A 12,045-nucleotide genomic window follows, 5' to 3' on the forward strand; every position below is an offset into this window, starting at 1 on the left:
GAGGGTGATGGAGAGAGAGAGAAAACAGAGAGGAGGATGATGAGGGAGAGAGAGAGAAAACAGAGAGGAGGGTGATGAGGGAGAGAGAGAGAAAACAGAGAGGAGGATGATGAGGGAGAGAGAGAAAACAGAGAGGAGGGTGATGAGGGAGAGAGAGAAAACAGAGAGGAGGGTGATGAGGGAGAGAGAGAAAACAGAGAGGAGGGTGATGAGGGAGAGAGAGAAAACAGAGAGGAGGGTGATGAGGGAGAGAGAGAAAACAGAGAGGAGGGTGATGAGGGAGAGAGAGAAAACAGAGAGGAGGATGATGAGGGAGAGAGAGAAAACAGAGAGGAGGGAGAGGGAGAGAAAACAGAGAGGAGGATGATGAGGGAGAGAGAGAAAACAGAGAGGAGGATGATGAGGGAGAGAGAGAGAAAACAGAGAGGAGGATGATGAGGGAGAGAGAGAGAAAACAGAGAGGAGGGTGATGAGGGAGAGAGAGAAAACAGAGAGGAGGGTGATGAGGGAGAGAGAGAGAGAAAACAGAGAGGAGGGTGATGAGGGAGAGAGAGAGAAAACAGAGAGGAGGGTGATGAGGGAGAGAGAGAGAAAACAGAGAGGAGGGTGATGAGGGAGAGAGAGAGAAAACAGAGAGGAGGGAGAGGGAGAGAAAACAGAGAGGAGGGTGATGAGGGAGAGAAAACAGAGAGGAGGATAATGGAGAGGGAGAGAAAACAGAGGAGGATGATGGAGAGAGAGAGAAAACAGAGAGGAGGGTGAGGGAGAGAGAGAGAAAACAGAGAGGAGGGTGAGGGAGAGAGAGAGAAAACAGAGAGGAGGGTGAGGGAAAGAGAGCGAAAACAGAGAGGAGGATGATGGAGAGAGAGAGAAAACAGAGGAGGATGATGGAGAGAGAGAGAAAACAGAGGAGGATGATGGAGAGAGAGAGAAAACAGAGAGGAGGGTGAGGGAAAGAGAGCGAAAACAGAGGAGGATGATGGAGAGAGAGAAAACAGAGAGGAGGATGAGGGAGAGAGAGAGAAAACAGAGAGGAGGGTGATGAGGGAGAGAGAGAGAAAACAGAGAGGAGGGTGATGAGGGAGAGAGAGAGAAAACAGAGAGGAGGGTGATGAGGGAGAGAGAGAGAAAACAGAGAGGAGGGTGATGAGGGAGAGAGAGAGAAAACAGAGAGGAGGGTGATGAGGGAGAGAGAGAGAAAACAGAGAGGAGGATGAGAGAGAGAGAGAAAACAGAGAGGAGGGTGATGAGGGAGAGATAAAGAGAAAACAGAGAGGAGGATGATGGAGAGAGAGAAAACAGAGGAGGATTATGGAGAGAGAGAAAACAGAGAGGAGGATGATGGAGAGAGAGAGAAAACAGAGAGGAGGATGATGAGGGAGAGAGAAAACAGAGGAGGATTATGGAGAGAGAGAGAAAACAGAGAGGAGGGTGATGGAAAGAGAGAGAAAACAGAGAGGAGGGTGAGGGAAAGAGAGCGAAAACAGAGAGGAGGGTGAGGGAAAGAGAGCGAAAACAGAGAGGAGGATGATGGAGAGAGAGAGAAAACAGAGAGGAGGATAATGGAGAGGGAGAGAAAACAGAGGAGGATGATGGAGAGAGAGAGAAAACAGAGAGGAGGATGATGGAGAGAGAGAGAAAACAGAGAGGAGGATAATGGAGAGGGAGAGAAAACAGAGGAGGATGATGGAGAGAGAGAGAAAACAGAGAGGAGGATAATGGAGAGGGAGAGAAAACAGAGAGGAGGATGATGGAGAGAGAGAGAAAACAGAGGAGGATAATGGAGAGAGAGAGAAAACAGAGAGGAGGATGATGGAGAGAGAGAGAAAACAGAGGAGGATGATGGAGAGAGAGAGAAAACAGAGAGGAGGATGATGGAGAGAGAGAGAAAACAGAGAGGAGGGTGAGGGAAAGAGAGAGAGAGAAAACAGAGAGGAGGGTGAGGGAAAGAGAGAGAGAGAAAACAGAGAGGAGGGTGAGGGAAAGAGAGAGAAAACAGAGAGGAGGGTGAGGGAAAGAGAGCGAAAACAGAGAGGAGGATGATGGAGAGAGAGAGAAAACAGAGGAGGATGATGGAGAGAGAGAGAAAACAGAGAGGAGGGTGAGGGAGAGAGAGAGAGAGAGAAAACAGAGAGGAGGGTGAGGGAAAGAGAGCGAAAACAGAGGAGGATGATGGAGAGAGAGAAAACAGAGAGGAGGGTGATGAGGGAGAGAGAGAGAAAACAGAGAGGAGGGTGATGAGGGAGAGAGAGAGAAAACAGAGAGGAGGGTGATGAGGGAGAGAGAGAAAAACAGAGAGGAGGGTGATGAGGGAGAGAGAGAGAAAACAGAGAGGAGGGTGATGAGGGAGAGAGAGAAAACAGAGAGGAGGGTGATGAGGGAGAGAGAGAGAAAACAGAGAGGAGGATTATGGAGAGAGAGAGAGAAAACAGAGAGGAGGATTATGGAGAGAGAGAGAGAAAACAGAGAGGAGGATTATGGAGAGAGAGAGAGAAAACAGAGAGGAGGATTATGGAGAGAGAGAGAGAAAACAGAGAGGAGGATGATGGAGAGAGAGAAAACAGAGGAGGATTATGGAGAGAGAGAAAACAGAGAGGAGGATGATGAGGGAGAGAGAAAACAGAGGAGGATTATGGAGAGAGAGAGAAAACAGAGGAGGATGATGGAGAGAGAGAGAAAACAGAGAGGAGGATAATGGAGAGGGAGAGAAAACAGAGGAGGATGATGGAGAGAGAGAGAAAACAGAGGAGGATGATGGAGAGAGAGAGAAAACAGAGGAGGATGATGGAGAGAGAGAGAAAACAGAGAGGAGGGTGAGGGAGAGAGAGAGAGAGAAAACAGAGAGGAGGGTGAGGGAAAGAGAGAGAGAGAAAACAGAGAGGAGGGTGAGGGAAAGAGAGAGAAAACAGAGAGGAGGGTGAGGGAAAGAGAGCGAAAACAGAGAGGAGGATGATGGAGAGAGAGAGAAAACAGAGGAGGATGATGGAGAGAGAGAGAAAACAGAGGAGGATGATGGAGAGAGAGAGAAAACAGAGAGGAGGGTGAGGGAGAGAGAGAGAGAGAGAAAACAGAGAGGAGGGTGAGGGAAAGAGAGCGAAAACAGAGGAGGATGATGGAGAGAGAGAAAACAGAGAGGAGGATGAGGGAGAGAGAGAAAACAGAGAGAAGGGTGATGAGGGAGAGAGAAAACAGAGGAGGATTATGGAGAGAGAGAGAAAACAGAGAGGAGGGTGATGGAGAGAGAGAGAAAACAGAGGAGGATGATGGAGAGAGAGAGAAAACAGAGGAGGATTATGGAGAGAGAGAGAAAACAGAGAGGAGGGTGATGAGGGAGAGAGAGAGAAAACAGAGAGGAGGGTGATGAGGGAGAGAGAGAGAAAACAGAGAGGAGGGTGATGAGGGAGAGAGAAAACAGAGAGGAGGATGATGAGGGAGAGAGAGAGAAAACAGAGAGGAGGGTGATGAGGGAGAGAGAGAAAACAGAGAGGAGGGTGAGGGAAAGAGAGCGAAAACAGAGAGGAGGATGATGGAGAGAGAGAGAAAACAGAGGAGGATGATGGAGAGAGAGAGAAAACAGAGAGGAGGGTGAGGGAGAGAGAGAGAGAGAGAGAAAACAGAGAGGAGGGTGAGGGAAAGAGAGCGAAAACAGAGGAGGATGATGGAGAGAGAGAAAACAGAGAGGAGGGTGATGAGGGAGAGAGAGAGAAAACAGAGAGGAGGGTGATGAGGGAGAGAGAGAGAAAACAGAGAGGAGGATGATGAGGGAGAGAGAGAGAAAACAGAGAGGGAGGGTGATGAGGGAGAGAGAGAGAAAACAGAGAGAGGGGTGATGAGGGAGAGAGAGAGAACAGAGAGGAGGATGATGAGGGAGAGAGAAAACAGAGAGGAGGGTGATGAGGGAGAGAGAGAGAAAACAGAGAGGAGGGTGATGAGGGAGAGAGAGAGAAAACAGAGAGGAGGGTGATGAGGGAGAGAGAGAGAAAACAGAGAGGAGGGTGATGAGGGAGAGAGAGAGAAAACAGAGAGGAGGGTGATGAGGGAGAGAGAGAGAACAGAGAGGAGGATGATGAGGGAGAGAGAAAACAGAGAGGAGGGTGATGAGGGAGAGAGAGAGAAAACAGAGAGGAGGATGAGAGAGAGAGAGAGAAAACAGAGAGGAGGATGAGAGAGAGAGAGAGAAAACAGAGAGGAGGATGAGAGAGAAAACAGAGAGGAGGATAATGGAGAGGGAGAGAGAAAACAGAGAGGAGGATGAGAGAGAGAGAGAGAAAACAGAGAGGAGGATGAGAGAGAAGGGTGAAGGAGAGAGAGGAGAGAGGAGGATGATGAGGGAGAGAGAGAGAAAACAGAGAGGAGGATGAGAGAGAAAACAGAGAGGAGGATGATGGAGAGAGAGAGAGAAAACAGAGAGGAGGATGAGAGAGAAAACAGAGAGGAGGATGAGAGAGAAAACAGAGAGGAGGGTGAGGGAGAGAGAGAGAAAACAGAGAGGAGGGTGATGAGGGAGAGAGAGAAAACAGAGAGGAGGGTGAGGGAGAGAGAGAGAAAACAGAGAGGAGGATGATGAGGGAGAGAGAGAGAAAACAGAGAGGAGGGTGATGAGGGAGAGAGAGAAAACAGAGAGGAGGGTGAGGGAGAGAGAGAGAAAACAGAGAGGAGGATGATGAGGGAGAAAGTTACTGTGAGGGGATGTTCTCACTGGGCCATCTGGACTGGAAGCTAAACAGAAAGCTGTCTATGATACACATTTAGACTGTGTGTGTGTGTGTGTGTGTGTGTGTGTGTAGTGAATGGCAATGCCAGAATACACACTCTGAACCAATACAGAACACCCTCACACGTACAGTACACACACACACACACACAATTATAGGCTTTGAACAGGCAACAGATCCTTTGCTGTGTGTGTACTGTACGTGTGAGGGTGTTCTGTATTGGATCAGAGTGTGTATTCTGGCATTGCCATTCACTGAATGATGGTCAGGTGTGATACTCCACAGTCCCTGAGATTGACCTCTCACCTTTACCTATCCCCACCTCTTCTCAAATCCCAAAGTGGGTAAAGGTAGTAATAATTTTACAAGCAGAATGGCACGGTTGGGAGGAGAAGCTTTATTTCCAAAAAGTTATAAGAAAAACTATGAGTCTTTGTCAATAAGAGAAAGAGTGTTTCTCCAGACTTTAAAAAGGGGGTAGAGTGACATCATGAAAACCAAAGTCAAATAGCCAACAGGTTGTCCGTATAATACAACCTGGAAAATCATAGCAGCACCCAAATGCCAGAGCGCCTGTGCCAGAGCGCCTGTGCCAGAGCGCCCTTTGCCAGAGCGCCCTTTGCCAGAGCGCCTGTGCCAGAGCGCCCTTGCCAGAGCGCCCTTGCCAGAGCCCCCTGTGCCAGAGCGCCCTTTGCCAGAGCGCCCTTTGCCAGAGCGCCTGTGCCAGAGCGCCTTTGCCAGAGCGCCTGTGCCAGAGCCAGAGCGCCTGTGCCAGAGCGCCGCCCTTTGCCAGAGCGCCGCCCTTTGCCAGAGCGCCGCCCTTTGCCAGAGCGCCCTTTGCCAGAGCGCCTGGGCCGTCCCTTTATTACAATAGGGAGCTTAACAAAGGCCTATTGCACTCAACATCACAGGTTTAAACTGTGTACTTATTAAACAGTGCTAGTAAGTCCCTGTAACACAACACATATTCTGGGTAGGCTACATCTCATTACCACCACTGATTTGAACACAAGGGGAGTGGAAGCAACAAGGTGGAAGGAAACCGACCTGTACGTCCACCTGTCCACTGCTCAGGTGAGTGTGGGTGAAGGAAAGGAAATGAGGAAAGGAAGAAACGTTACACTATTGAGAGATACCCATAGACTGGGACCATACCTTTACCAGGCACCAAGACATGAGAGAGTGGTCTGAGCTGTGCAGCTCCAGTGTGTTCATTTCTCAGTGCCCAGTGATCTCTTTTAGATTAGGCCATGCATCTCTCTCAGTCAAGACCGTCGGGGCCTGATGGATTAGGTGAGGGGAAGTCAGGACAGAGACAAACTGTGAAGCAAAAGAGGTAGAGAGAAGGGGAGAGGTAGAGAGAAGGAGAGAGGTAGAGAGAAGGGGAGAGGTAGAGAGAAGGGGAGAGGTAGAGAGAAGGAGAGAGGTAGAGAGAAGGAGAAAGGTAGAGAGAAGGGGAAAGGTAGAGAGAAGGGGAAAGGTAGAGAGAAGGGGAAAGGTAGAGAGAAGGGGAGAGGTAGAGAGAAGGGGAGAGGTCAGAGAGAAGGAGAGAGGTCAGAGAGAAGGGGAGAGGTAGAGAGAAGGGGAGAGGTCAGAGAAAAGGAGAGAGGTAGAGAGAAGGGGAGAGGTAGAGAGAAGGGGAGAGGTAGAGAGATAGGGGGAGAGGTAGAGAGAAGGGGAGAGGTAGAGAGAAGGGAGAGGTAGAGAGAAGGGGAGAGGTAGAGAGAAGGGGAGAGGTAGAGAGAAGGGGAAAGGTAGAGAGAAGGGGAAAGGTAGAGAGAAGGGGAAAGGTAGAGAGAAGGAGAGGTAGAGAGAAGGGGAGAGGTCAGAGAGAAGGAGAGAGGTAGAGAGAAGGGGAGAGGTAGAGAGAAGGGAGAGGTCAGAGAGAAGGGGAGAGGTAGAGAGAAGGGGAGAGGTAGAGAGAAGGGGATAGGTAGAGAGAAGGGGATAGGTAGAGAGAAGGGGAGAGGTAGAGAGAAGGAGAGAGGCTGAGGGAGGAAAGTAAAAGGGACAAGGCAGGATGGAGTGGGAGAGGTAGAGAGGCTGAGGGAGGAAAGTAAAAGGGACAAGGCATGATGGAGTGGGAGAGGTAGAGAGGCTGAGGGAGGAAAGTAAAGGGACAAGGCAGGATGGAGTGGGAGAGGTAGAGAGGCTGAGGGAGGAAAGTAAAGGGACAAGGCAGGATGGAGTGGGAGAGGTAGAGAGGCTGAGGGAGGAAAGTAAAGGGACAAGGCAGGATGGAGTGGGAGAGGTAGAGAGGCTGAGGGAGGAAAGTAAAGGGACAAGGCAGGATGGAGTGGGAGAGGTAGAGAGGCTGAGGGAGAAAAGTAAAGGGACAAGGCAGGATGGAGGGAGAGGTAGAGGGCTGAGGGAGGAAAGTAAAGGGACAAGGCAGGATGGAGTGGGAGAGGTAGAGAGGCTGAGGGAGGAAAGTAAAAGGGACAAGGCAGGATGGAGTGGGAGAGGTAGAGAGGCTGAGGGAGGAAAGTAAAGGGACAAGGCAGGATGGAGTGGGAGAGGTAGAGAGGCTGAGGGAGGAAAGTAAAAGGGACAAGGCAGGATGGAGTGGGAGAGGTAGAGAGGCTGAGGGAGGAAAGTAAAAGGGACAAGGCAGGATGGAGTGGGAGAGGTAGAGAGGCTGAGGGAGGAAAGTAAAGGGACAAGGCAGGATGGAGTGGGAGAGGTAGAGAGGCTGAGGGAGGAAAGTAAAAGGGACAAGGCAGGATGGAGTGGGAAGGAGGCATTGAATCAAGTCTAGAACAGTGTTCAAACCCAGAGAAACCCCTGTTGTACCAGGAACAAACAACCCCAAGTCCCAAGTCTCAAGCTCGAAAAAAAGGACCCATCTCATAACCCCACCGCCACGGGGCGCCATACAAGCTGCCCACACAAGCTGTCTGCCATCTGCCCACTACAGTTGAAACTGGGATTCATCCGTGAAGACCACACTTCTCCAGCGCGCCACCGGCCATTGAAGATGAGCATTTGCCCACTGAAGTCGGTTAGGACACCAAACTGCAGTCAGGTCAAGACCCCTGGTGAGGACGACGAGCACACAGATGAGCTTCCCTGAGACGGTTTCTGACAGTTTGTGCAGATTTTCTTCAGTTATGCAAATCCACAGTTTCATCAGCTGTCCGGGTGGCTGGTCTCAGACGATCCCGCAGGTGAAGAAGCCGCATGTGGGGGTCCTGGGCTGGCGTGGTTCGATATGATCTGTGGTCGTGAGGCCGGTTGGACGTACAACCAAATTCTATAAAACGACGTTGGAGGCGACTTATAGTAGAGAAATTAACATTAGATTATCTGGCAACATCTCTGGAGGACATTCCTACAGTCAACATGCCAATTGCGCACTCCCTCAAATCTTCCATCGGTTGCATTGTGTTGTCTGACAAAACTGTTACTTTTAGATCCGCCTTTTATTGTCCCCCAGCACAAGGTGCACCTCTGTAATGATCATTATGTTTAATCAGCTTCTTGATATGCCACACCTGTCAGGTGGATGGATTATCTTGCCAAATGAGAAATGCTCACTAACAAAGACGTAAACAAATTTGCGGATTGTTGTTGTTGTTGAGAAATGTGCATATGGAACATTCCTGGGATCTTTTCCACTCATGAAACATCCAACACTATATGTTGTATTTACATATTTTGTTCAGTGTATTTGACTGATAAATCTCTTTGATTGCAATTTAAGACTTCTCACTTCAATGCAGTTATTGTCAATTGCTCTGCGTGAGACTGTCTGCTAACTGTCTAGTAGACAACATTTAAATACAGTAACTAGGCTACTGAGTGGAACTTGGTCACCAGAGTCGTTGGCAGAGTGAAGGGGCCAGTCTTAGTAATGTTCGGCAGTTAACAGCTGCACGGTTGGCAAAAGGGGAAAATGTGAATCGATATTCCCCGACAGGCTGTGTAACGGTCCATCTCTAAATATAGGTCACATTAATGCTATCAACAGTGGAGAGTAGATATTGAATGACAGCGAGGGGAACAAAAGCATCACTCCACAACAATGAGAGGACACTGAAGGGAGTTACCTCAGACAGAATTTGAGTGAAGCGCTGTCCAATCCATTCGACGCGGGTCCACGTATTCTGAATTGACTGGGCATACAGTACATTTACAACACGGAACCACCACCATGTGTGTAGCCTAACCGAGGTGATATAAGTATATGAAAATTGAAGTGTACGTTTTGAACTAACCTAGAAAGCACAATTGTACAACCAAACATAACAATTGGTGGTTTCGTTTATCTACAGACTAGGGCCTACATAGAGACAGCAGCTGTAGAGGGAGTGACCGATGCGTTTAGACCGGTCTGACTCGTGAGGTTTCCAGAGGTGCAGAGCCTTCGGACACCGAGGCCACCAGGTGTGTCCGATCTTGCAGCCATAAATCATTTATCAAGAAAGGACATTCCATGGGACTCGACCAAACTCCAAATAACCTCTTAGGCGCCGGTATTATGCTTTGGCTAAAGGGTAAATGTGGGATGATATGTGCTAAACTCAAGTTCAACCCACCCACCCCCCATTACAGTAAACAGAGCCAGCAAATGCAAAACAAGCCACGATTTCGACACTCGACACTTGTTTCAAAAACTGATGTACTTGTTTATTTGAGTAAAATCAGATATCGCTAAAGAAGAATAAAAAGGAAGTTATAGAAGTACAAAATACAAGTCACTCATTCGAACATCACCTTCTCGCCTTCCTTTCCTTTATTTGTTCAAACCTCTGTTCTGGAAAATATTTACCTTGAAGCTGCGCCGAGAGCGACTCTTGATGTTGCTGGTACTTGACAGCCATCGCCTCAGTCCTCTTCAACTGATTGTGCATCTCATACGATATCATCCCGCCATAAATCATTCCGAAAAGCACCGTGATGAGAAGGAGAGACTGGAAGATTCTCCGCTGCCTCCGAGAACACACTCCGTTCCCCATGATTGAATCGCTCCTCTCCCCGCCGCCTGCACAAGCGATCGTCGGGTCACTTGTGTGCAAACTTCGTCTAAACTTTCTACTATTAACTACCTCAAGCCCCTTCTCACCTCAGTCGTCCCCAAGCATTATTAAACAGAGGGAACCAGAAACACTTTAAAGATGAGGCAAGTTTAGTGAATATGTTCGATTCATTTTGGCCCACAAAACGGCGTAGCCACATCCACGAAGGAATACGTTTTTTAAATTTATTTAAAAAAAACTTTTCCTTGGATTTTCGTTTGACAACACTACACACGGAAAACTCTCTCCGATATTTCATGAGAAGCAGAATTTGTCATTGTGCTTATTAATGTAGAAGCAACGCTCACTCTATTCGGAAACAAAACCAGACCGGATGTAACAGATTCCCATTGCAACGCGTTCAGAATTTGTCCATCCCTGTATAATATAAATCAAAATCCCGATATATACGAGGCCTACAAACACTTTCAATTTTAGTTACGTGTCACATACGCAGCGCAGCTTCCATTCAACAGCAACTACAAAGGAAGTCCTTCCCCAATGAAATCCCAAACTCCTCGCACTCAACCGAAAACACTTTCCTCATTGGACACATCGCGGTTCGGTCAATCACCTTTTGGAATGTGTGGGCGGGGGGAAGGAGGACATGAGCACAGAGTTTCTTCCCCCAGAGGCGCAACATCGCAATTCTTCCGGGAATGCTTGTGAAACAGACTAGGCCGGGGTTTGAGAAGTCAATGAGAGAAGTGAAAAAGTATTTCCTAAATTATTAATTTTCTAGAAATATAAAAGGCAGAACCTAGATTAGAGACAATGTCTTAAGTAGTTGAACATGTTCTTACTCCAACCTCGAGAAAGTGACAAACTGACACGTTTTAATTTTCGTCAAAAACAACTTTAAATCGAAGGAATGGCTTTGAGTTGACAGCCTTTACATGCGCAGTTCGGTGTGAGTCGACCGGAAGACACTGTCCCCATGGCATTGCATACAAGCGCGATCGGGGATTTCTATTGGATAGGCAGTTTTAGCCTATCGTTACACTGTACACTGTATATATGAGAAAATGTAGTACAGTACATTTTAGAATCTCTGAGCTCGTTCCCTCGCGTCTAAAAGGCTCAACAACGACGCCCATCTCCACCCACCAAACACCTCGTAGCATTGGGACACACACATCATATCCGGCGGTGATTGGGAGTCCCCTAGTGCGGCGTACAATTGGCCCAGCGTCGTCCGGGTTTGGCCGTAATTCTCAATAAGAGATTGTTCTTAACTGACTTGCCTAGTTAAATAAATGTTACATTTATATATTTTTTTAACGCATACTGTATGACGTAGAATATTTAAATTAGAAAATGCACATGATATGTTGCAGAGACTGTGCATTCCATTGAACCTAACCACCAATTTATCAAAGGCTACTATAGAAGGAAAAGGACGACTAACGGATTTATAAGCAGTTTGTAAATAATATTTATAGTTTATAGACATTTAAATGACTATCTGTAATACATATTTGCTGAAACTGTGTGCCTGCCAAATACTGCACACAATACTACATCATGTTTGTCATCTTGCCTCAAAACAACAACAGAAAAACGACACACACATTGGATATAATTCAGACTTTATTGAGATGTTTGTTACATAAAGCATCATATTGGAATGAACTACAAAAGCTGAGATACTGGGACATTATCGTCAATGACATAAATATTGCAAGTAACGTATAGGCCAAAGCATAAGGAAAATCCAATACCATGTTATCTTAAGTATAAATATAAATACATGTGTATCTTCAAAGAGCAATACAGTGTGTCATTATTCAAGTAAAAATAATTTCATACATTTTCCTTGTTCTTTTGAGACTGTAAATAAATCTCATTATTTCATTCTATTGTTTGGGAAAAAAAATTCTATAGAAAACACATTGAAGAGAGGCCAGGTTTTGAGCAAACCAGAATGAAACTTAATTTCTAAAGAGAAAGGAGAGAAAAAAAAAAGCCGATAATTACCTTTAAAATAATCAACAAAATCTGCAACTATCTACAGGTTTATCGGAGAAAATAAGTGGCATCATAATTTCTCTTCGTTCCTGGCTTTCCTGATGTTTCATGACCATGGCCACAATCATTTGCTGGGCGGCCATTTTGAAAACAGCTATTTTTCCCCAAAGACCAGATTGAGCTTTTCCAATACATCAGGTACAAGTAGAAATACTCCTTATTTTTCACATGGAAAGTCCACCAATCACAACTGTGCTTATTAAAGCCCAGCTGTAACTCAAGACTATTTCTACCAATAAATACTTAAGTCACATCATGTTTGCGCCCACAAGCACTCCTTTATA

General features: G+C 47.1%; 1 protein-coding gene across 4 annotated transcripts in view; it reads right to left on the minus strand.

Annotated features, from left to right (window-relative positions):
* The window catches only part of LOC115126105 (Golgi integral membrane protein 4), a 28,529-nt gene extending 18,265 nt beyond the window's left edge, over nt 1-10,264 (minus strand). For 2 of the 4 annotated variants that reach the window (XM_029655690.2, XM_029655691.2), the window contains exon 1: nt 9,487-10,263. In XM_029655690.2, coding sequence (XP_029511550.2) covers nt 9,487-9,673 — 187 coding nt within the window. In that variant the 5' untranslated portion in view covers nt 9,674-10,263. Of the gene's footprint in view, nt 1-9,486 lie in introns of all 4 variants that reach the window. The other 2 variants (XM_029655692.2, XM_029655689.2) reach the window with 2 other exon arrangements.
* Between the last annotated feature and the right edge of the window lie 1,781 nt (nt 10,265-12,045).

Source organism: Oncorhynchus nerka, linkage group LG14 (assembly GCF_034236695.1).
Source record: "Oncorhynchus nerka isolate Pitt River linkage group LG14, Oner_Uvic_2.0, whole genome shotgun sequence".
In the NCBI taxonomy this organism is placed as follows: Eukaryota; Metazoa; Chordata; class Actinopteri; order Salmoniformes; family Salmonidae; genus Oncorhynchus; species Oncorhynchus nerka.